Genomic DNA, 25,598 nt, shown 5'->3' with positions numbered 1-25,598 from the left:
TTTTCTACAGGCTGATTTTTAAGAATTCTTGAAGTTCCCTAAGAAAAACTTTGCTGTAATACCTAAAAAGAGATACTGTCTGGGGAATCTTACTATGTAAGGATGTACCTTGTCTTGTCAACTGAGGAAAGTGTTGGAAATGGATTAATGGAAGGTTGATGGCATTCTTTTTCTGTGTTCAAATAAATAATTTTCTTTGTCCTCTCTGAGCAGTAATGGGGGAGAGTAAAAGCATGTTGTAATCGCACATGTCAAGATAAAGATGATCCATTTCTGTATTATTGTTCAGTAGCCACATGACTACAAGGAAAATATCCAGATCCGCTAGTGGCAAAAACGCAGAAACCCAGCTCTTTCCCCTCCTCCCAGCACAACCTGACCTGCCTGCTCCCACCCTCCACCCCACTCTCCTCAAAAAAAAAAGAAAAAAAGCTGAGTTTTTATCCTGCCTGCATTGCTACTACTGACTGGCATGGGGGCAATGTGCTATAATGCACTTGGTTAGCAGAAAGGGGCAGGGAAAACCCTAAAAGCCTCTATTCTCTCCCTACCTCCCCCCGCTAGTTTCAGTGTCAATCATGATGTCAGTTACTTACTGTTGACATCTTGGCATGCTTACTGTAGGCTTTTACTTGAGAGTCTGAATCTTCTCTGCCCTAATCATCCTGTTAAACCAGGAGGGTTGTTATTTTAAAGTGTGTGGACTTTGCTGGGGCCCCAGTTCACTGCTGTCTGGAACCTGCCCACCTTGGAAGTGAAAATGCTGGCTGAGATGCTTAAATTCCTTGTAGTGTTCAGGAGGGCAACTAAGACTTTCCTAAAGAAACCACCAGTGTTCCTCGTAGTCTTTAGGAAAGTCTGTTGATAGTGAAGAGGGAAAATTATGCTGGGCACAAAGTTAAGAAGAGAAAAGCACAGGTTTGGGTGAAAGTTGAGGGGAAAATTATCTAAAACTTTGCTTTCACTTTTTTTGTAGAAATATATTGCTCTTGGGTGATAATGAGCTTCATGAGGGTGACTGACACTTGGCAGTATGCAGCTGTGTTAACCTCTCTGTGGCTTTTGAGATCATATACTGGCTTGCAGTAGTATCCTCCTATTCCTTAACTGCTGTTTCTTCTGTTGGCAGCTACTTGGTGAGGTTACTTTCATCGGTATTTTCAGCTGCTGCTGTGGCTAAGTAGAACTGCAGTGGAGGAAAAATTTGTTTGCTTTTTCATTTTATTTTTTTAATCCTTTTTTAGAAAGGATCTGTCACAGACAGGGCACCAATTCTTTTGTTGGAATTCTTCTCTAATGACTAGAAATGAGTGAGGTTCGTACCTCTGAGCATTGATATTTGTGGAGAGATGGATTCCTTTAAACTAGAGCCTAAATAATAAAACTAATTTTGCTGGTCATTGGGAAAACTGAGTTCCAGCCACAAGGACATATGATGTAATATGACATTAAAAACTGAGTAACTGACGGGAAGGCATTTTATTGGTAGAACTCGTTTTCACTTTTGCTTGATGAAAACTGCATCTTTTAATCCACATCAGAGAGAGAGATTTTGTTCTATACCTGGCATACACTTCAAAGTGCTAGTGTTCACAAGCCTGCTAGCTAGACCGGAGGCATGCTGTTTATTCATGTTGACATCAGAGTAGCTGTCTGATACGGGAAAGCTCCAGTTTGTAGATGCTTATGTCTTGATAAAAGGATCTAGTATTGGTATGTCTTATTTGGGTTTTCAGACTAGAAATTGAAGAGTTTAGAGTTGCTCTTACATTGTGGCGGTGGTGGCTTTGAAGATGTTGCATTTTGGTGGATTGTGTGCCTCGCTGCCACTGCTTTCCACCTTGGATGTGAAGGGGTTGCCCAGTCCAGCTTCGGCGTTCTTGGTGTGCTTAGGCTTTGCTCTTGTGCTCCAGCTCTTCTCTGCTGTTGGATAGGATAGCTGACTTCTTTTTTCTGTCTGCATTTTAGAAGTAGTTTGTTTAGCACAATCTACTATGCACAAATGCAGCATGGGTATGATTTTAGACTTCTAAGGATAGATAGCTGCAGACCATGAAATGCAAATAACTGAAATCTGGAAAGTAGAAAAAGGAAACAAGTTCTTGTTCCTTTTGTTAATGTGATTTGGTTTCTGTGATGGTAAAGTTTTGTTCGACCTCCACTCCTTTCTCCACAGATGATGGCAGGTGCTGGTTGCACACACACATGCACAAAACCTCCACCTTCTGCACTATGATTTAGTTCTCTAAAGCAGTGGGATCAGCAGCATCAGGAAATACAAGAATGGTTGCACATGCTTTTCTGAGAAAACAGAGCAGGGAACACACAATGTTTGTGTGCTAACATCAGACAACATGCTACACTTTTTTCACTAAAATAAAACAAATACAAATGTAACTTCAGATGGCCTAAGCTAGAGGTAGCTTTTAGATGCCTGTGACACTGTCCCCATACTGGGGCCATGCTGTGTAGCATGATATGTGTCCAGAGGCTATAGGAAGATTTCCATGTGCTGGTTTACCCTGGAGTAAGCGCCAAATATCTTTGATCATCTTGAGTGACAGGGCAACAAGCCTGTTAGTCCTTGCAGGCTATGTCTGTTCTAACAAATTTTAGGTAGAATTGATTTGAGTGCTTGATATGAATCAGCATAGTAAAATCTGAATTACTCTCCCCTTTTCTCCCTCCTGCTCCTGAAGTACACGTGAAGGTGGGGTAGTCTGGTTCAGTGACTGCGGCTGAAAGAGAATTTGCTCACTGGTGATGCTGCTTGGCAATGATGCAGATGAGCTCAAGCTGAATAAATTCCAATACTTGGTCATCAGCACCATCTCTCTCCCTTGTGCCCTAACAGCTTTTCATTTTTTCTTCTGCTTTTGCCTCTTACACTTTTTTTCCCTGGTCTAAATACAATTCTTGCAGCATGCTGTGAAAGTTTATGGATGTGGAATGGTGTTGACAAAGTCCTTTAGATCATAGAATCATCAAATGGTTTGGGTTGGAAGGGATCTGCTGTTGTCACCTACGTTTGCTGTGTCCTAGAGCATCACTCCAGCAGATGTATCTCCTTAACTGCTATCAGATATGTCACGGAATGGAGGTGGCCTTTTGTACCAGGAGAATGAATACATTATAGCAGTGGTCCCCTAAGTGGGATGCATGTGCCTCAGGAGTGTGCAAGATCATCCACTGCTTAGATTCCCTTGAAGAAGCGATGTATTGCAGATAATGCTAATATCACGAGCACAAGTGAACAATAAGAAAATGGCAGAGATGACACTAATCCTAGCATGAGCTCTTTATCAGCCACATTGAGGTAAAAGCAATGGCGATCTAATCAGTTTTCATCAGTGATGTTTAAAGTCCATTGATACTCAATTCAGTACTTAAAAAAAATTAATTAAACTTAATGACAAATTTTTAGAAGCTGCTTCTGAGGTTTCTTACATGACAGAGATGGGGAGTGACTATGAAAATCTTTTATACCACAAGAAAGCTCACTGGTTGTCTCATGGCAAAGTGCTTGAAAAAGTTGTCAAAGATGAGTTTTGACTATTTGTTTTTACAAAATCGTAAAACTTGCTGACCTTTTCTGCGATGACAGGTGGCTGTCAGTAGCATGCTACCTAGCAGGCATTTTTTAAAAAAAAATAAACATATAAATGTTTAATAAATACTTTGTAAAGCAGTGTGTGTATATAACTGTATATGTATGTTGGGTGTGCACACCCAACTGTATTACAAGTTAAAGCTAAGATTCAAAGATCTGCCATGAAGCTTAAGAGCAGCCATCTGATAGGCAGCAGGTGTTGATAGGGTCAGGAAAATGAGTGTCTTTGGATTTAAGTTGCTGATTTCTGCTATGTAGTAAGATATGCAGTGTGATGCAGAGCATACATGGCATTGATCAGAGGTGGGTGACTGAGGTTGCATCTCAGCGGGGTGCTTGCCACCTCACTTCACAGCCACTAAATCAAAAAGCTCTCCTAGTTTTAACAGTCAGCTTTAGCTGTAATTGCAAGTCTAACTAGATAAGAGTTCTTAATTTCAAAATAATTGGAGTAACATCCTTAGCATTGGTTTATTGAATCTAGTGGGAGGGCTAGGAGTCTTGAGTTCTGCTTTGCAACTAAGGAGCCTTGCACAGATTGCTTAAATTTTCAGGCTTCATTCCCTGCCTATGGACAAAAGGTCTTCAGATAACTTTATTTAGGGTTACTGGAATTTTCTGTCTCTGAGGCTTTTGCGTTAAAGATACCCCAAGATTATAATGGATTGCTGTGAGTATACTGGACTGTTGTGTAGCAGTAATCCTATATGATAGGAAGCAATGGCAAATTAAGTTTGTGCAGCTTTCTTGCAAAACAAAACGTGTCTCCTCCTCCCCACCTTTTGTGAGGTGCAGTATAAATGAATGTGTTCAAGAGTAAGGGCTTCTAGGCCTTTCTTTTCCCCCTCTTCTTCTATTTGCATTGCAAATAAATCCTGCTGAAAAATCATAGCTGAATTGGTGGGGAGATGAGTGTCAAGACCCATGATGTGAATTACTTAAACTGCTGTGAATTGTGGCAGAAATAATGCATGGTCCTGGGTCTTGCCTATGCCAACCTGATCCTGACTGCTGCTCTGACTCAACAAGCCAAATGGCCTCAACAAGAACGAGGCTGTTTTGCTTTCCAAGACACTGTAATGTAATATGCTGATTGAGGGCTATGCTCTTAAGTTCAGCCTGCCCCACCAGCTGAGGTTTGGTTGTAACACGTTTAGTTGTGCTTTTGAATTTTGTCTTTCAAAAGTGTTTAGTATTCTCCTGAACTCTGATTATTCAGCATGCATATGTAAATGTTTGAAGAGCTAGTCTTAAAAATAGTCTTATTTCAACACTAATTGATTTTTCTATAGCCATGCTTCTGAACTAGGCTGAAGGCTGCAAGCTAGAAACAAAGTGCACCCTCCCCTCCGTGACAGCTACCCAGAACGACCTGGCATTTGCCACAGAGTGACAACGTGCGTGAACCAGTTTCCTTGCAGCAGTTGCCATGCAATTTGTGCACACCCAGCTTACCTCAAAACAAATTACTTATTTTCTGGTAGCTGGAGTAAAACTACTGCATGCGCTTAGCTTAGCAGCACGCTGGCTTCTGGCCAGGATGTCCTGTAACCTTGCTCTGAGGCTGGGGACGGTGCTGGTGCAGTGCTGTAAGTTCCACCCTAAGCTGTCTTTTGCTTCAGGTTGCTATAGCTGTGTTCAACACGAGTGTAGCACCAGGACACATCACAAGAGGCAGGCTTCACACTCTGTGTGCTGTTGCATTTCTTGGATTCCTTGCTTAGATTGCCAGGTAGCTCTGGTACTCCTGGGCTGTGGGGTTTCAGCAGCTGCGGGCTAACACTCTTGGTGATAGTGTGTTGCTGCTGACCTTGAGTTCTTGCACCTATGAAACCACTGTTCCCCAGTTGTGTAAATTCATCCAAATACAGGAGGCCAGAAGTCTATGTAAAAAGGAAAATGAAAAGATCCTGTGAGTGGATTGGTATTATCCTTCCTACTGAGAAGAAGGAATGATCGTTTGTTGAACCAGTTTATGAACTAGAGGAAAAGAATGAAAGCCACTTTAGCTTCCCCTTCTCCCTAGCGATTGTGCAGTCTCCATCTAGGTGCTTTCAAGACCAGGCTGGGTAATGCCCTGGGCTGGCCCTGTTTTGAGCAGAAAGCTGGACCATGAACCTCCTAGGATCCCTTCCAGTATGAATTTTTATCTCATTTTTGTTGCAGAATCTGATACTGCATGTCTATGTGCACATGTGTTTTCCAGTTCTGGCATTAACATCACCTTGGAGCATGGGAGCTACACGATACGTTGGCAAGGACTGAGTGAGATGAAAGTGGAAATAAGCCTTCATAAAATCTCCCCTTTCAGTTCTCCATAAATGAGAACAGTGCGTTTCAGCTCTAGGAAGAAATTAGTTTAGTGACACCTCTTAAAAACGTCGTGGATTTGTTTTTTTCCTGACATAAATGCAGATTAGCTTTAGAAGGAGAGAAGGGGCAAAGATTAGAGAGATCAAGAGCCAGGGGTGAATCTTTGGGAGAAATAGAAGAGGTGAATAGAAGCCTTATATTTATGCAGGAAAGAAAAGCAATATTTCTAAATAATAAAGTTACTGCCTCTGAAGTGGGTAGAAAGTGTTTGGCCTTTTAAAAAGGATAATCTCAAAGCATGTCTCTCTTTAAATCTTGAGCGTGGGCCATACTCTTATTAGAAATCTGTATCTTCACTATATAAAATGTTCTTATGGTTGTATATGTATATATTTAAATTTGGACACCTGAGTCATATGAGAAAAATCCTGGCGTAGATAAATTCTAAGTTGGTATATCTGACCGTAACTGGTTGTGAAAAATACCTCAGTCCCTTTACCTTAACCAGCTACCAAGAAAGCATATGGCTTTATGCTTTACTCAAAAGATATTTCTGTCTTAGGAAGAGCTACACTTTCCTTGCTAAATCCAACATGGAAGTAGTGTGCACTTTTCGTGGCTTTCTGACACTTTTTGGGAACTGAGTTGAATTCAAAATGTACATTCTGCTGCAAAGTTTTTCTGTGCTGATAACTGGGAGATGGAAAAGAGTTAGTAGAATTCGTGCTCTCTGGACTGAAGAGCTTGTAAACAGTCTTGTGCAACTGCACCTTGAGCAAATCTGTAATTGTTGGGGCTTTGCACTGCAAGAACTGAATTGGTGGCTGCAAGAGTAAGGAACTTTTGTTATTTTTCTGCTCTTCACTCTGTCTACTGGATTTTCAGTCTACTTGCTCTGAGTTATCTTTTCCCTGCATTTCTTTGGTAGGGAAGAATAGCCCTGTTTGGATTCTGCAGAATATGTAATTCTCTGACATCAGGTCAGTGCATGTGATATTAGCAGAAAGAACCATAACTCATGTCACATCATGTGGGTCGTTTTTCCTTCTTTCCCTTTGCTAGTAGAAAAATGCGTGCAACGTAGCGTAGTATCTCTCTTAATACACTGTATATTGCTCTGTACTTACTGTGGCAAGAAACCTTTTTGGATATGTTCGTTCCCATGTCTCTGATCATCCCCAGCTCTGTTCTTCTGACTGCATGGATGGGCATGTTTGTTGTCAGTACTTGGTGCTGGCAAAGGCTGCTTGCTTTCCTCCCCTATGTCAGGGCTTAGAGATGGCAGCTCCTTGCAGTGGGCCGTAACGTGCATGTAAATGGCTTTTTATCAGCCTGCTCTTTCTGTGTGAGATCTCCTGCAATAACCACGCCTGTACAGACTGTGCTAGGATGGCTCTTTCAGTTAGATCAAATGCTGCATGTGTATGAATGTCAGTGGATTGTACTGGATTTCTTTCAGGGCTCTCAGCCTGACTTTGCACTTAAGGGGATGATGACTCTGAAATGCAACTCTTCTTAAAATTTCTTTTTCAATTAAGGGGAATGACTAGAAGTTCAGAGGTAGCTAAAACTGAGACAGATCTGAGAAGAATATTTGCAGGTTGATTATTCTAGCTTCAGCTCTGAACGGTTTCCATAAAGAGAGTTAACATTCTCTTTTCCTCTTCCTTACATAGCAACAGAGTTAAGAAATAGAAGCTTTGAAGTAACAGGAAAACAATCTGTGATATAAAGCTGGAGACTTCATAGATGGAGTAGAAGACAAAATCTGTTACATGTTGGATGCTGTACGAGGTGTATGTCAGTAGGAAGGAGAGAACACAGAATGGGTGTTAGTTGAAAGTAGCAAAATGATCATCGTCTCAGTTCCCCCCCACACTGTCAGTTTGAAGTGAATCCACTTCCCTTGCTCTACTCTGGTCAGGATTTTCAAAAGTGAAAGGTACTAATGTGTGTTTCTCCAGGATATAGGTCCTTGAGGGAAAGTGCCATGTGAGTCTGACTTTGGAGAGGGCAAAAGGAGTTGGGAGCCGCCTCCCGAGCTTGCACCCCTGGGGCATCTTCTCTTCTTAACCCACTGAACTAACTGCTTGTCTGGCTCAAATATGAGACGTGAGATAGGGAAACTCCTAGCGGAGTAACCAAGGGGACAAAACAGGAACGTTGAACATGAGTAGTAAACAAAGCTAAGACTGCCTAGGAACCTCAGGCTCCTCTGGTGTGAGAGCTCATACTGCATCGTTCATCATGGGGAAACCTGGCTCCTTATTGCTGTCTCACAGTGATTTGTTGTCAGACTCCTGAAGTGAGTCCAGGAAAGCATGGCTCCTGGTACTCACAGTGGTTTCTCACGTGGAGCAGAACCCGTTGCTGTATGCTGCAGCAGTCTAAGCAGCTTCCTTGGAGAGGCTATCTGGACAGCTGAACTCTTTCTTCTTTCGTCACCTCTGTGGATCTGTGTCAAGAACACTAGTGTTTCATGTTACATGAAATATATGTTATAGTGCAGGGTGAGTGGTTGGACTCGATGATCTTGAGGATCTCTTCCAACCAGATGATTCTATGATTCTATATCTTAGGTGTTTTTCATTGGTATTAGAGTGTGTTGTTATATGTAAAATTTATTGGAAAGCATGTACTGAACTTTTTACAACCTGTGTTTTGCTACTGGGCATCTGTGCAGTTGTGTTTCGTGTAGCAGATCTGAGTTTCCAAGCAGTGGTGTATTCTGGAGATCCAGTGTGGCATAAGAATCTACACTGATCAGACTAAAATTGGTATGTGGATGTGTAGCCTTTCCCAGTAGATTTAGAGATCTAAGGGATGTCATCGTGTGATGCCAGACAAGGACCTGATAATAAAAGATTTTCATGTAGGGACAACAGCTGTAGATCTTCAATTCACATGCTCATTTTTCTAAGTGGGGTTCGATGATGATACAAGAGAGTTTTAGTAGTACAAAACCCAGGGGTTTTCCTTTCTTTAGAAAAGAGGGTGATGTTGTGATTAAGAGTCTCTTGTACCTTGCCAAGAGCTTGCTGTGTGTCCATGTGCGATTTGCATGTGCTCAGATTTTCCAAGAGAGGCCTCAGTTTTTCCGACTTTGTTTTGGTATCGTTTTCCAGTTTTTTTTTCCCCCTCAAAACTGCTGCTTATTGAAAGCTTCACTTGAAATAGTGGATGCTTAGAAATTCTCAAATCCAGTGCCAGGGTGTTTCTGAAACAGCATTTGCATTGAAGCAGCCAAAATCTATAGCCATCTTTAGAAATATAGGCCTTAATTTCTCTGCTTGCTCATCCCTACCAGAGGCATTGTATGTCCTTTCTTCATAAAGTGTTTGCAAGGCACTGTAGAACTGTAGAAGTGTGCGGTGGCACTGTGTTAGAGCAGCATGACAAAAATGCCTTGCATGTGTAGGAATTATATTTTCCTGGGGATATTTTCCTGAAAGTCACTAAAACAAGGGAGAAACCCACTTACAGAAAGACTTCCCTGTCAGCTGGTAAATGAAGGAATAACATGGCCGTATTGCTGCTGTTGGGCTCCAGTTAAAGAAGGTGTTGCCGTTTTACAGGTCTCTCACTGGAGCGCTCAACCAACTCAATCGTCTCACGTGCTCGGTTGTGTGAAAGAGAGGAAGAAGTCACGGCTTGTTTTGAGACAGCATGTGTCATTACCCAGGTGTACCTGCAGGAGCTTGAAAAGGTAAGAAGAAATGTGCTCAGGGTGTTACCTGGTTGCCTAAGTGGAAATTCCAGGGGTTTGACAGCAAAAATGATGGGGAAATGCTAAGTGATCATAGACAATAAGGAGTATGAGAACAAGTTGGAAGGAGTGAGATGTCTCAGTATAAGCAGTTGCAAACCAGCAGTTTATCTGGTCTCTTCCTGTTTCCTCTGAGAATAATGTCTGGAAACCAGTTTTGCCTGTGGTCAAACACTGAATACTGAAGATACGCTCAAGTTGTATCTCAAGTTGTATCTCTTAATAAAGAGGGATTACGAACTTTGCATAGCAGGTGCCAGCGTGAAGGAACTCAAGACATTTTACATATCTGTCACGTAAATGACACACAGTAGTGGATACTGAGATCCTTAATGGGCCAAAAGTAACCTTTTTGGGTCAGCCATAGAAGTTTAACTACCAGTGCTTCACCTCCACGTGAAACTGGAGGAACCTAGATCATCAGTAGCAAGTAACTGTTTAGTATGCTGAGTAAGATGAGTACTGAGCCCTCCACTGAGCTGTAATACGTGCCATTGATTTGCTGGGCGTATATTTAGTGGTGTCTCTCTGTGTAAATTTGCCTAGCTGAGTTTAACAGGGCACACTGTACACTGCTGTGCCCTTCCTTTGCCACATGTTATGCTTGACAGCAGCAGCACTGATGGCAATGCATGTTACCTGTTCTTCTGTAACTTAACAGCCTTTGACCTTCTGACCAGGTATTTCTACTCTTCTCAGCAGCAAAGGTGTGTGTCTGTTCCAGGTTTTGTTTTTAATTGCATTGAAACAAGAAAAAATAAGCTTAGTGCATATATAAAAACTCATTAAGAAAGCCAGCTGACAAGTTATCTGGTCTGTTTTTTGTAGAAAAAGCTGAATGGCTTTCTTTTTTAAAATTAAGTACTGTCTTTGTGGAAGTACTGGGCACTGTAAATGTTTTTATTGACAGCTTGTGTCTGCAAAGAAGAGAAAGAGTTTGAACTGTAGTTCATTCATCTTCTGGACACAGAGACAAAGATGCAGGATTACTGATAGATGTTCTAAAAGTCCATAGGCCTTCTTCAGTCCTGGATGTAAAACCCTGCTTTTGTTGTCCACACAGGGCAACTTTAGGCAATGAAAGCTGTTTGTTACCAGTAAGGGGGCAAAAGCAAGAAGGGTTTGATAGGAGCAACAGAGGAAAGGCTAAGATTCTTCCTAACTCTTACCTATGTTATGTTAAGCTAGACATACTTACTCAAACACTGCATTAATGTTTCTGTGCAAGTTGCTGGATCTGTGTGCCGAAGCTCTTGCTATTAATGTGTAGCTTTCTACTTAGTTTATTAAAGATTGGGAAGTAACAAGGTATGGTGTTTCAAAACGCACATTACATGTAGAATGTTTCATGGAAGTCACTGTCTAGTTTATTTTTCAGTTGACTATGAAAGGTTTTGGAATAGCTAATGAAGGTAAGTTTTCAAGTAGTCTAAGGAGGAATCTGATGGCAGAAGCTTACACTTTATTGTTGGAGGTGCCAGTTCCTCATGAGCCAGAGACTAGTTCGAACAGTTCCCTAATCCCAGATGTCTCTTTCTTCCCCTCACAGACCTTAAACAACACACATTCAAGGAGTATCAAGGGCAGCAATGTGACTTACTCTGAGTTTGAACTTTCCTACTTCCTGGAAGCAGCTCTACAGAGTGCCTATGTGACTCATTTAAAGAAGGGGTAGGTGGATGCAGGTGTTAATAAAAATAGATAACGTTGCATGTTTTGGCTCAGAACAGATGAAGGCTTATTTCTTTGTATGTGTTCTGTTGTTACTTTTTTGCTGCTGGCTCACCTCGGGTCCCCTCAGTGTCTTTCCCTCCCTCCTGTTTGTGTCTCTGTCTCTCTTAGAATCCTAAGCCTTGCTTTTCCAGACCCACAAGTAGGGTGGAGTAAAACCATTTTTCTTGACTCAGTGCTGTTTCCTGTGAAGATGAGGTGAGTTTCACTGTAAAGAGGGAATGGGATTTACACTGTTGTGTGCTTTTGAAATGTTCAGTCACAGGACCTGGTTTAGAGCTCAGTGAAGTCTGAAGGGTAACTTCTTTCATTTATTAGTTTGTTTATTTAAAGTCTTAAATGTCCTGATCAAACCTGTGTGGTTATACTAGAGAGAATGCATGCGGGAACAGTGCTGCTCCAAGGTATTTATTATGCATCTGAAATACAGGTAGCTCCCAGCGAACCTTGGAAGGGCAAGAGGAGTTGGTATCTGCAAGCCTAGAGTGAATTTCACCTGAGGAAAACCTTCTTGAGAACAGTGAAAAAGACATTGTAAATGCCCACTTCCAAAGGCCGTTGATGAGGGCACATTGTTCCCTAAAGCAGGCTGTGTCTTCAAAACATTATCAGCTCTGTTCAGCTGATGGAGAGATTGCCATGTAGGGAGAGTGTCTCTTCACCATGTGTAAACAGTACTTGTAAGAATCCATCCTTCCCATTCTTGCACTGTGTCCCATTTGTTGTCAAAGAATCAGATACTGAATTTCTGACTGCTTGATGTAGTATTGCTGGTCAAAATTTTGTAAACTCTTTTAAGCAAACCATCTTTGAAAGTGTTTTGTTTTGGCTAGTTGTTTTACCTTCATCCCTAGTCAAAGATATTTTCTCTCATTTTCTTCATTCCTCCTCCTCTTCCTTCTGAGTAAAATGGAGAAGAAAGCAAAAAATGAGGGGAGACTGAAAGGAAGAAAACTAGAAAAAAACAAATGAACAAACAACAAAACCCCAAACCAGCCCAAAACCCCCAGCAAAAATCAGTTTAAGTTCTTCTGTAGAAAACCGATACCATTTTTTGACTCTGGAGAGGTTGCTTCTTGTTTAGGGTGCTTTTGCTAGTTTTTGCCCCCCAAGAAAGACTTTAAATGCAATTGTGAATAGCCTCTGTGTTACTCATTCTTTAATTAAAAGCCTACATGTACAGCAAAGCTGTGCTTGTAAGCATATCCATGAGGAGTGCCTTCAGATAAGCCTTGTTTGACGCAAAGGCTTACAAATGCACAAAGTAAATGTTGTGAAATGACCCCTTTAGGCAGGTGAGTACAAATTTATGTGTAAAGAAAGAATGGACTTAGCAGGCGTAGTCTCAGTATCACCTCAGCACTAGGGGACAGGTATGTGGTTTTCCCATGTGAGCTGGTGGTTGACCAGCTGTGCCACAGCGTGTACTTTCTTAGCCTTTTGCCATTCTCGTGGGGAACAAAAAGCTCAGGTCTTGCCAGTGAGCTCATTGACTATGTAACAAAATAAAATCTCGTTTAGAACATATGGCACTGATGTCCTCTAGGCACCTTTAGAATATCAAACTCACTCATGTTCGTTTTATTCAGCAACGTTTTAAATTCAGTCTTTATCAGTTCAATATATCCAGTGGGTGGTTTTAGCTATTACTGTGGGCTGTGCTTGCTTCCTTCCCACGGTATTGTAATGACAGCCTTAAAACACCCACAAAGAACCCTCCAGGAAAACAATTTGGAGTAAAACTAGATGTGTGAATTCAGCAGTGCTTTGATAAGCCGAATTGCTGCAATAGCAGCAAAATATTCTCCGTAGTTGTCTCTTGATGAAAAAGCATCCCGGTTGGTGTGATGGAGCTCCCGTGGCTGGGACGGGAGTGAAGCCCCGTATGCTCCTCACCTCCTCCAGTGCAAGTGAAACATCAGCTAGGGAAATGAGAGGTCCAGTGGGGAGGAAAGGAGCCCTGTGGGACTGCCCAGCTTGTCTCTGCCTCCCCAGCCTGTATTAATGTGTGATTTCTGCCACGAGAGGGCATAAGCAGCATTGGGATGTATTACGGAAGGAGGGGGGAAGTGGGAAGAAGCTTTGTAGGATGCTTCATGTGTATAACAAATTTCTCCACCTGGTATTGAACAGCTCAAAGTAATGCTTTGGTTCTCCTTATTGCTTCCAGTGTGTTCAGGTAAGAAATTAGCCTTGGATAATGAATGCTCACGCTGGTGGTGGAGGGGGGTAGGTCCTATCAGGTGGGATGTCCTTCCCCAGCAGCACGTGTGTGCAAAAGAAATAGTGAGTGCTTTATTCATGTCTCCCCAGGCAGAAGAGCTGAGGGATATGAGTGGTGTTGTCATGGTTTTGTTCCTGCTGGTGGGAACAGGCATGCGCCTCTCGGAGCATGATCAGGAGTGCCATTTTCTCTTGCAGTGTGCGGTGGAAAGAAGGCACCAGTACAAAACTAAGGTCCAGGTCTCCCTTTCAGATGTTGAGCCACCAGCTGTAAGGACCAGCATGTCTTGCAGTTGTGGAAGTCCCAGATGCTTTTAACAAGATATTTACTTAAACACATTGTGTTGCTGAAGACACGTTTTCTGCAGTTGTTTGCCCTCCTGCATCCCAAGAAAGCTTTTTTATTCTTCTTCCAGTGAGCAATGTTGATGCTGCAGATGCAGAGTACAGGCAGATGCTGTTGTACTGTAGGAGGCAGCCAGTTGTCTTTCACGTTAGCATCCACACTGGGTTTTGGGGGTGTTTTTCCTGATTTGGATGTGTGATTAGGGTTGTTTTTTACGGCCTTTCCTTTCAGAGTATTGAACAGTTATTACTACTTTATTCTGTTATGGAGGCTTTGGTCAAGGTGCTCGTAGTATTTTGTTATGACAAACAGGCTTCAGGTGTGTGAATTAATGGTTATATCTATGCTGCTTTCTTAATGGCACTTGAACTATGTGTGGAGTTTCATAGGCAAGACAAAGTCAGAACTTTCTAGAGGATGTGACTGGTTTTGGAAGCTCTGTGGGGGACACTTCTGAAGAAAATGAATTTCTGAAAAATAAATAATAAGCACTTACAGGATTTCCTTATGATCCCTTAAGTTAGGACCCAAATTACATTGGAAAACCCTGATGAAAATGCCTAGTAGGGAATGCTTACACAATTCTTTCTCTCCCCATCTCCAGTCAGTTTTCTCCAGTGCTCAGTTCCCTTTTTGAATTTCTGTAGGGTTCTGTTGCAAGGGCACTTTGAAAGAGTAACTTCATGAGTGTGTTGTTTTACAGTAGACTCTAATACACAAAGGCAGGCAGGACAGCCTTTGCCAGACTGTTTAGCTCTTCTGAGTAATTTATGTGAGCTTTCTTGTTATGTACCTCGTCTTCAGACCTTGCAATCTAGCACCTTATCTGGGACACTTCAGCTGGTAGTTTAGGAGTGAATCTTACTGCCTACTGGAAGGATCAAGATAAGTGCTACGCTTTTGTTTTATATTGTGTTTGGGTTTTTTTGTGTGCCCCACTTCTGTTAGACAGGCTGCCATTAGAAAACTCTAATGTGCTTTGTTGTAGTTGCATATCTTGTATCTTCATTCATAAGAATCTGAGAATCCGAGGCTTACTTCTTCAGGTGTGTTTTGTCCTTCTGTGTGAACAGCTGTTTAAGGAGAGAGTGTGAGTTTTGAGAAACCTGGGCGAGATGCAAAGACGTAAAAGGAGCTGGGCAGAGGCAATGGTCTTGCTGCTGTTTATGTGCTTCAGGTCTGCTTTCCCCTGGAGAGGTGGCTCTGCAAACTGCCATGTAGCCACCTCAAGATGATCTCTTTCATCTGTTAGCAGCCAACTGTTCTAACAGTTAACAAGCGAGAAAAAGAACATGATCTTCTGTGCCTATGTTGTTCGGGGACTGTCTTTGCAGACCTCTGTGCCCACGGTCCACTCTGATTCGTTATCAATATTTTTCCCAGCAATTTGCATAGAAAACAGTGTATTTCTTAATTTTCTTGGATCTTACAATTTTGTGTTGTGTTAACTAAATGTGATATAAATGTGATACGACTGCTTTGATTCGTGAACTGGTAATTAATTACCCTATATTAACAGGGTACTTGTACAAAACAGATCTTCACATTAAGCTGGACTGACTGGACTCTAGGTGCTCTTTGTCATGGTTTGTGCCTGTGATTTTCTGTGTTCCTCTTAATTAGATTAGTTATAACTGAATCCTAAACCACATTTCATCATTTTTTTGTTAAAATGTCTCTCTTGCTGATTTTGTGGCTAAAACCAAGGTGGTGTAATGACCATGTACTTTTTCCTTCCTGTTCTTCCTTGTTTCTTTTTCTGGCACCTTAGCAGTGCAGTAGGAGCCCATGGATTCTTCCAGCTCATTTAATTTCCATAATCTGATGTTCACTTACAGTGCCATGACTTGAGGCAACAGTACCTGGGATTTCCAGATAGTCTTCTCTACAAGTCCTGCGGAGGCATGATTGCTTCGTTTCTGATCTAGACAAGATCAAATGGATTCACCATGGATTGCTAGAGGCTTTGTTTATATCCTCATCCACTTATATGCATACGCTTATTTCTGTTCAAATACATAACTTTCTTTTTGTTAACTTCTTCAAGTCCTAATTTAAAAAAAAAAATAAATCTCTTCAAGTGCGTATTTAGTATATGAAGGACATTTATTAATGGAATAGTAAGTTCCTTATCGTTATGAGTAGAGCAATTCATATGCTTAAAATGAAATGTGTGCTTAGATGGCCTTCTGAGTTGGAACAGTAGAGTGGAAAGACAAACTCCTGTAGTGAGGTATGTTTGCAGACTTCTGGCAGGTGTGCTCTATCTCCTGTCACGGCTCAATAGTGTTCAATAAAGTTCAAAATATAAAAGCTGCCAAACCAAATCCTCAGCCCTGTAAAACTGGTACTGCTGTCAGATGCTTTGCATGTTTCAGAGTTGAGAGCTCAGAGAATGGAGCAGGTGCTCTCTGAGACACCCTGACCATAAAAGCACCTGTCTGGGAAGTGGTGCCCGTTTTGCAATCCTGCCTTTTGTTAGAGGTGTTCCTAGGCATATGTCATGTGGTTCATAGTTTCAACTCTGACTACTTTCAGATGGGCAGCAATTTGCCATTATTCCTTCATTCACTTCAGTGTGTCAATATCTTCCTTTTCTTCTCCTCTTCCTTCCAGAGCAAGGTATTTCTGACATGAAGCTTAACTTGGTTCATGGCCTTGTCTAAAAAGTGGAACTGAAATGGTGCTCTGATTTTTCTGGGAGCAAAATTGTCTTTTTAGCATATTCTTGAGGTTTTTCATCTCTTAAGTGTGTGCCAAATGTGAAATTAATTGGCTTTGCAAGTGGTCACTAATCTTTTTGATGCTAGTTAATGGAATTCATAGAAACTTTGTTTACACAAATACTCTTATCCTAACAAGAAATCTAAACATATGAGTTTTTGAAAATGTTTTAGAACTGTTATACACTGTAACTCTTCTGTCCCAAGGAAACACAGGAAATGCTGAGGAGAGTGGTTGGGCAGGTGCTTTTTGTTTAGATGGGGAATTTATTGATTTTGACTATCTGATAATAACTAGCATGTGAACAATTCTGTTGGATTTGGTGTGACTACTCACATGCATAAATACCACCATGTGCTTTGTTGCTTTCGTCGGTTTCAGGTCCAGAACTGCATCTTTGTGCGTATATTCTTTCCTAGACCCTCAGAAAAGCACCAGATGTCTTGGCCCAAAGTCCAACTTGCAAAAACTTCCTTGAGCTTTTTTTCTCTTGATAAATTCAAAGCACATCTTCTACTTAGGAGAAGGTGGAAGAGAAAGACAGACAGCATCTGACTTTCTCCACAGGGACAAGTCTCCAGTGTTTTTGCTCTTGCCATGCTTTCTAGCTTGTCTGTAGATTGCCCACAACTAGGTAATCTACAGATTACCTTCAAGTTTAAAATTGAGATGGGTATTGATTGGAAGTAAGGCCACGTGCATTTGCATTCTGTGACTTGGTGACCATAAGCTTTAGGGTGACATTTTATGTAGCCAATATTCATAGTAAACATGATCACATTTTATTCTTCCCGTGTCCCTCCCCAGTAATTACTTTTATATATTTTTTAAAATGTTTTCATTGATTCTGGAGCGCAGGAATATTTGTAGTGCATGAAAGCGAGCACAAGTGCAGCTGTACTGCTTTACTTTCAAAATTTAATCGGATTGACAGAAAAGGTTGTTATGCTGTATGGCTTTTTTTAAAATGAAATCTAGGTTTTGTCTGCGCAGAAGACTCGCCTGGAATAAGCTGAAGTGGCAGTTAATGTACCAGTACAACAGCTTATCTAGTTGTCTTTATTTCAGTACAGCATTGCTACTTTTCTGGTAACTTGTATTTCTTTGGGTAGCTTCCACCCTGCAATGAAATTGAGCTGAACCATTTTGTAGTTACTGTGGTGGTAGGGCCATGTCCTTAGCCTTGAAGAGCTTATAAGCTGCAAATGTGTTAACTAGTATGTCCAGTGCTTAATCTTTCCTCTCTACATCTCTTTTAGTGCTCAGATTAAGATGGCTTTTGGCAACTAGTCTGCTTTAATTGCTCATGATATATGTAGAGTAATGTGATTTTTCTTTTTTTTTTTTTTCTCCTGCCTAACCCTCTTTTATTGCAGGTTAAGCTGTGCTTTCAGACAGTTACTGCAACTTAGCTGCCTGATAATAAACTGTTTAAACCACTGTAATTTCGTCATGTGTCTGGACCATCAGACACAAGGCGTTTAAGCACCACCTAAAAGGAATCGTCATTTAAAAGCGTCGCGTAAGCTCGATATAATTCAAACAAGTACAATCTGTGTGTATGAAGAGGAGATGTGGATGCTTTTAAGAAGAAGCATCTGCTTTATAAATACGAGCTATGAAAGGCTTCCAAATGTCCCCTCTGTTCGTCAAATGTGAATGTGATCTTCTCCTAGGAAGCCATCTGGAGTAGGCATGCTATAGTCGCTGCCTCGCTCGGTGCCATTGTCCTGTCTGTGCCTCAGAGTGACTTGCTTTGCTGCTGCACACTCAGTATTAGTGATTGTTTCACGGGTTTGAATGTCAAGTTTGTTGCCAAGCTTTGGCACATCGTAAAATATTTTGTCTCCAATGTGCTGGTTTTCTTGTGGTTTTTTTTGTGATGAGGTGTGGTTTTTTTTCTGCCTTCCCCTTAGAAATATTGTGAAAGGAATGAGGAGTCTGCGAGAAATACTACGGACTGTGGAAACAAAAGCTACTCAGACCTTCAAAATGGTAAGGGGAATGGGAGATGGGAAGGTGGGGTAATCTGCTATGTAGGAATTCTCTGTTTATTAACCAGTGCAGTAGGACAAAAACATATTTGTCCTCACTTGATTGCTGCCTTTTTTTTCTTTCTCTTTTACTTTTGGAAGTGATATGTCAAGTGATACATTTAATTCAAAGACCTGACCAATTGAAACCTTTGAGCCTTCAGACCTGGGCATGTAGGTTACTTTCGGTTGTGTGTTTTTTTTTTTTTTTTTCCCAGTGCATTTCCTAGTCCTAGGCATGTATTTAGTTTCTTGGTTCTGTCCTCAGGTGATAATATCTTGTTTTCTTTCTTGCTTTTCAGTGTGTGCATGCACAACTTTTCACATTTGTATGTAGAAGCACTGAGTACTTCTGACTCTTGCAACAAGCAGTGCTTTTTTTAGACTCAAGTGCTTCAGTGTCCTTCTTGTAAAACTCCCTTCAATACTATACAGTACAGAGTCAGTTTTAATTTTTTTTGGTGGTGGTGGCATTCTGCATCCTGTTATCCTAAGTGCCTCTGGTAAAGAAATCATGGAGAAAGTTATTTATGTGCCTGTTTAACTTCTTAGACCTTTAACTAGTTCTTCCCTGTCTCCCCTTCAAGAGATCTTGTCCTTGAGTTGCGCAGGAGATGACAAGGTCAACAGCATGGAGAATAGCAGTTTTGAGAACATGAATGAAAACTTTGCAGCCCTAAAATATGTTGATACAAATAAACTCATTTAGTGCTTGGTTCAGCTTTGTGTTTTGTGTAACTCCAGAGAAGTTCGGCAAGGGAAGTGGGCATGGGTTTGCATAGCATTTCAGAGATGGAGAGTGCCAGGTTCCAATGAATGGACTGACTGTGTGTCTAGCTCACATGCAAATGCAGAGCTAAAATGAAAGCGTGAGCAGAAATTTTGGAACCTCTGTACTGGAAATTAATTTTCTCATTGCTTTGGGATCACCTTATATGTGTAATTGAGAGTGCAGATGCATGTGGAAGTTTGTGCAGGGATTTAGAAGAGGTGACTTAAATAGTTGCCACACTGAAATTGTTGCATCCTTTTCCAGATTGGGAGTCCCAGAGTTCAGGGGATTTTTCTTGCTCACCTGTTTAATCATTTTACTGAAATGAGTCTAACCATCTGCTGTTCCTATACCATGGCAGAATGTGGCACTCAAATGTTCCTGTCTCTGTGCAACTGGGGATAGCTGTGCAACACCCCTGGGGGATTTATCCCTAAGGGGAAATCTGAAGGTGTTCATCCAATAGTTTTTCTTGAGAATTCCATTTTACTGGAAGTTGCATTTTCATTTTTTTACTTATTTTTAAAGAGCTGTCAAGAGGGCAAAGGGAAGGATGTGCCTTAATTAAACAAGTTTTTCAAGCATGAAAGTGAAACACATGATTTTTTTTCCTAATTTGTGGGATCACAGTGTTCTTCAGGCATAATGATGCTTTATTTAGCCAAAGGCAGTAATAACATAAATCAGAGTCTTGGCCTGTTCTGGTTTGTTTGGTCTTATTCAAAACAAGAGTGAAGCTAATTAAACAGCTACTGTACTGTGCGGTAAAATCAAAGACACTGAAAATATTTGTTGCTTGCCTTTTGAAAGGCTTATCACAAACTGTACTCCTACTTCTCTGTGAACCAGTAGAGATCTTTCTGTTGCTGGCATATTATTTTTCCCTCCCCTCTAAGACTGTAGGAAAAAATAGAGGAGAGTTGGCTCCTCAGGGTAAAACTGACTAAATAATTACACACTGAGACGATAAAAGGATACTGGCTAATGTCGCAGGGCCCTAGGCTATTTTGCTCATGGTTACTTGCTATAAAAAGCATAGAAAAGCCTAGTTAGAAACAGAAGGCTTTCTGTAACTTGTCAGTAGGACCGCATGGAAGGTCTTGGGGTTTCCAGGCAGTTGTATGTGACAATATTTCTTTGAGGCAGTGTCATACATTCAGATCACTTTGCCATTTGCTAGTTACATCTATGAAACCTCCCTTTTTGGTGTTTAAGAAACAGGGCATGCTACTATGGTTGTGTTTTTAGACCAATTCTGTCAATTCATGTGTGGTGAGGTGGATGAAAATAAACAACCTTGCATCCAAATAAGTTATTTTTCTGAATCCGGTAACAGGAACTTTAACTTCAGTATGATTTATTTGGTCCTACAGATGTCATACTTCAAGTGGAGTAATGCTTCAGTTTATTAGTCATACCTATCCTGGTATTTAAAAGAAAATGACTTCTGGTGGCCTCATAACACATCTCAGAATAAATTGCGTATGAAATACATATGCACTAGTCAGAGAAGTTCCAAAATAATATTTACAAGTATTGGTACAGAAGAGCTGAAGTTTCAGCCTGCCTCTGTTCTGTGCAGTATTTACTTCACAGCTGAGTGCTGTGCTGTTTAGAATTTGTAAAAAACACTACCCATTTTGATGTCTCTGTGCTTGTTTGCATGTTCATCTATTTACAATGCAAAAAAATAGAGATTTGTTGGGTGCGGGCAAGGACAAATGCCAAAGATAGTTTTGCAAAGTCAACTTAACTTGCCTCCTTCTGGGCCCAGCTTGCCAGCTATGCACATGAACGAGAAAGCAAGTATTTAAGGATCCTTGGCAACTCGATGGTTAAAAAAGTACATGAGATGTTACTGTCTCAATATAAAGCTCCTGACGCTTTTCTCATCTCCCTGTGTTATTGCAACAAAGAGAAGCAGTGCTGAGATGAGTAAAGGCTGCAGGAAAAGTGATATTAACGGATAAAGGGTAGATCTTTCAAACCTAATACAGAAGTAGCCTCTGGGCTGAGACTTGCATACAAAATTCCGAGGCTGAGAACGCAGCGGAGTGCCATCGTAGTCTGATAGAGTAACGACTGAGATTGTCTCAGCAGTCCGTGTGGCAATCATCTTCACTCACCAAAGCATCCCTTGCTATCAGGCCTTTTTGGTACTCTTTTCCTACAGCATTGCAACGAGACCTTGTAAATGCAGAAGGCTGGCCTTTTCAGAAGAGGGAGTAAAGTGCCACTGCTGTGGACTTTTAGCAGCTGTTTTAGCTTCTCTAGCTTTCTAAAAAGTGGTACTGTCATATTGTTGGTACATCTTCTTCCCAAGGTGAAACATGGGGAGCGGTGAATCTTTTGTGTTGAAGAAGGCTTCACTGACATTCTGTACTGTTCATTGATCTATAGACTGCAGCCAAACAGCTAGCCCAAGTACTTCTCCATTCCCTCAGTGAAGACTGTTACTGGAGCCCTTTATCTGATCCGCTTCCTGAGTTCATGAACAAGGAAGATCAGTCTTACGTTAGCAATCTTCTTTGTCGAAGGCCTGAGCTGTACACAGAAGAGAAGTAAGTGTTCTTTTTTATTTCAGTTTATTGACAGGAGGAAGGAGAGCATTTGAACACTCTTTGGTACTGCTAATTATGTCACTGATTCATTTGGTAGTCTTGTGTGTTCTTGTTTTCAACTTCCCATCAAAAGACCTGCTGGAGAAATAAAGCGTTAAACCTTGGGTATTTGGTTTTATTTTTTTTCCCAGGCAGGAAGAAAATCCAACCAAATAGTCATCTTTTCTATGAAATGGAAATAATCTATTTATGATTCAATATAGCTCATGTAGGATATATTACAGAGCTTACAATTGTGTGAACCTGCAAAAGAAGGTATTGCCTGGCAAATGAATTATGCACGAGATGTTTCAAGTTACTGCTTCTCTTGTGAAATGAGAAAGAGGCTGACAGGATAACTCTTGACCTTTTTCAGAAAAATGTGTTCTGTCTTTCAGTGTATACTGCCCTCAAGACAACGTAGAAGAGGCTCTCCTTCTCCTCTTAATCAGTGAATCCATGGTAAGCCAAAAATAAGTTTGTAATACTAATAGCACAGAGGAATATCTAGTGTTTCCATGTCAAGTCTTCTGGTTGGTTTTGTGTACAGAATCTTCTCTAGACCAACAGAAGCAAGGATTCAGCTGCTGAATAAGAAAGACTATTTATTCCGTTATTAGTGATGCCACTTTTACTAAATAGAACATCAGTGAAGGGTTTTGGGAATTGTCAAGAGGAAGAAGTGACTGCATTCATCATAGCTGCATGCAGGTTCTGACATCCAGATACATTGTCAGTAGACAGATGTTTTCATTCAAAATATCTGTGTGGATTTATGGATCAAGAATGAGGGGAATGGAGCCTTGCCTGAAGCTAGGCACGATGGTGGTACCTGCGGTTTGGCACTTGCAGGATCCGATATCCTGCTCACATTCCTTAGTCTGCAAGGATAATATTTTAGCTGTTTCAGTCCTGAGTGATCTTCGGCTGTTTCTGATGCTGATGATGCAGGGAGTTTTGTCACATGCAGAAACATCCATAACGAACTGCAGTGAAATAACTAGACTGCTTGTGGTTTATAGCATCAGTTGCTTTAAAAAATCCCTTTAAAAGGAAGGGAAAAAGATAGAGAAAAATGGCATGGTAACCTTTGATCATTTTCATGTTCTGAGAAGATGCAAACATACAGAAAATGTGTTAAGGAATGCTTTCTGAAAACGTGTAAGAAAGGTTACTTTGCTTTAAACACTGGGTAGTCACTTGTAGCTCAAAGTGAGATTTGAAAACCTTGGAGCATCAATGACCCTCTTAGGAACTTTTAAACAGCTTTCAGATGAGTTGAAAAGAGATACTGTGGAAACTTTATTTTGATTTTTTGCTTCCTTCAGTTTTTCTTTGTCTGGTTCTTCCGGCTCAAGTCCTCCTCCTTTCCTGCAAATGTCTTCAGAACATGGCAATTTAATACTGTTTGCCTTTAAAATTTGTGGAAAAAAATTGAAGGGACGGAACCACCCCAAAATATTAAATTGATAAAAATCACATACATCTGAGTGTTACTATACTTCGTGCTTTTTAGTGATTTCTAGATTAAGCCTCTACAGTACATCTGCTTTGTGTTTTCAAGGGCTTTTCTGCAGTTAGAAGGGCCTTTCGTAATTGGAAGTGGAGACTCCAGGAGTGAGGGCTTGTAGAATACCACATACACTTTTAATAAAATCAGAAGAACTCATGCTAGCATCGCTTGTGAGGGCACATCCAAGCAGGAGGAAGATCAGGGATCTGGAGCAGTTGCAGTACTGGCTGCTTCTGCCTTTTCTGGGCCTGGGGTTGCAGTCAGAAAGGCCTTGTGGGACCTTGAACTTTATAATCTTGTTCTGCTGAGGTGAATGAAAGTTATCCCTGTTTTATCCAATAGTGTGTAAAATGACGAACTGTTTTTATAGCTAAGTTATGGATGAAGCAGTGTGAAAATGCTGTTGATATGAACTGGACTGCTGTGCTGTCTTCAAGGCTAAATAAATAAGCTTGTCTTAGCTTAAGTGCTGTCTTCTATATGTAGGAACTATCTGGAGGTAGATGCAAGATACTTTGATCTGCTGCGTATAAAGCACTTAAATAATCAAAGATCCTGTAGTAGAGCACTGTGGGAACTGTAACTGTCTTCAGATGTTTAATTTCCCAAAAAACGGGAACTTTCCTCTTGCATTGGCAGTAGGCTTGCCGTGAGTTTATTGGTTTAACAAAAATGCAGGACAAATCTATAGAAATACACTTAGGAACCACAGAAATGTGCTTCCTAAGTGAAGGAACAATGGGAGCAATCTGACTCTTACATATGTTTGCAATCCTTAAATATTTTCCTGTAGTTTTACTGTTGTGATACTAAGAATGGGAAATGTTTTTTAATTTGACATGAGACATCTTTTCCGTGACAGCTTCGTTGTAGGCTAGTGAGTTTTCTCATGTACAGGTTTGTTGTTTGTTTGCAGTTTTTTGTTTTGTGGTGATATGGTTTTTTTTGGAAACTTGCTGAAGCTCATGGAAAATGAATTGGCAAGAAGCAGGTTTCCAGTTGAGGTCTCTGTAATGATAGAATGTTAACAACTGAAAAAAAACGTATTTTTCTTCCTGGAGAGAGTGTCGGTGGCAAGCAATAATGATATGTTTCTGTAGGCCAGTAAGCAACATAGTTGGTGTTCCTGGATTTTGGCTGGATTAGGCATTCTTTCAGTGTTTACAGTTATGAACTCCATCAAATGCAACAAGTAGGCTTGCTGGGAGCTCTCCATCTTCTCCGACACTTTATTCGTCACAGCAAAACTGACCAGAAAGGTACCTTTTCTGTCTCTTTTCAAAGAGACAAAAGAGCAACCATGCCATTATAATTCTTTTACAGGACTGTAAAGCTAAACAGCAGCTCCGTATGCTTGTTCCTGACTTTTGCCACTCCAAAATAAGCTCAAAGGGAGCAAAACTGGGGAGAAAAATTGTCAGCATGCGGAGGGAACACAGAGCAAAGATGTACTTGGGGAGGAGCAGAAATCATCAGAGAACCTCGAAGTAAATATGTGATAAACTTGATGAGAAGGAGACATGGTAGCTTTTTTGAGAAGTATACGTCTGGAACACCTTTTATTTCATCCTGGGCCATACAGGTTATATCAGTGTTGGGTAGTTTGCTGCTGAAATTCACTCTATTTTTCTCTTTGTCTTGCCTTCCTAAGGTGAAGCTAACATCTGCTTCGTGAGGATCTGTGCAACTCCCTGGAAGATGTTAAGGGGATTACAAGAAGTGTTCCTGTAAGGGGGGAAGGAAGAAAAGAAATTGCCTTTAAGGTGTTGTGAGCCAGACCCTACATTCCAGCACACCTCTCTCACTCATTGTGATGCTGGATTCTGGCTCATGATGCTGCCCCAACTTTTCTTCTTATCCCTTTGCCTTGCATTGAAAGGTGGGATTTCATCCCAACTTTGCATGTACTGGTGGGATGAAATAAGAATATGTTATAAAGGGGTAATTAAGGGTTCCTTCAGTATTTC

General features: G+C 41.0%; 1 protein-coding gene across 1 annotated transcript in view; it reads left to right on the top strand.

Moving 5' to 3' along the window:
* TTC7A (tetratricopeptide repeat domain 7A) overlaps positions 1-25,598 on the top strand; it is a 176,920-nt gene that overhangs the window by 11,723 nt on the left and 139,599 nt on the right. The window contains exons 4-8 of the mRNA XM_086628675.1: positions 9,499-9,629; positions 11,239-11,360; positions 18,630-18,708; positions 21,919-22,079; positions 22,517-22,580. Coding sequence (XP_086484801.1) covers positions 9,499-9,629; positions 11,239-11,360; positions 18,630-18,708; positions 21,919-22,079; positions 22,517-22,580 — 557 coding nt within the window. The remainder of the gene's footprint in view (positions 1-9,498; positions 9,630-11,238; positions 11,361-18,629; positions 18,709-21,918; positions 22,080-22,516; positions 22,581-25,598) is intronic.

This window comes from Tauraco erythrolophus, chromosome 2, assembly GCF_009769465.1.
Source record: "Tauraco erythrolophus isolate bTauEry1 chromosome 2, bTauEry1.pri, whole genome shotgun sequence".
Lineage (NCBI taxonomy): Eukaryota > Metazoa > Chordata > Aves > Musophagiformes > Musophagidae > Tauraco > Tauraco erythrolophus.
This window is presented reverse-complemented; position numbering and strand designations above follow the sequence as displayed.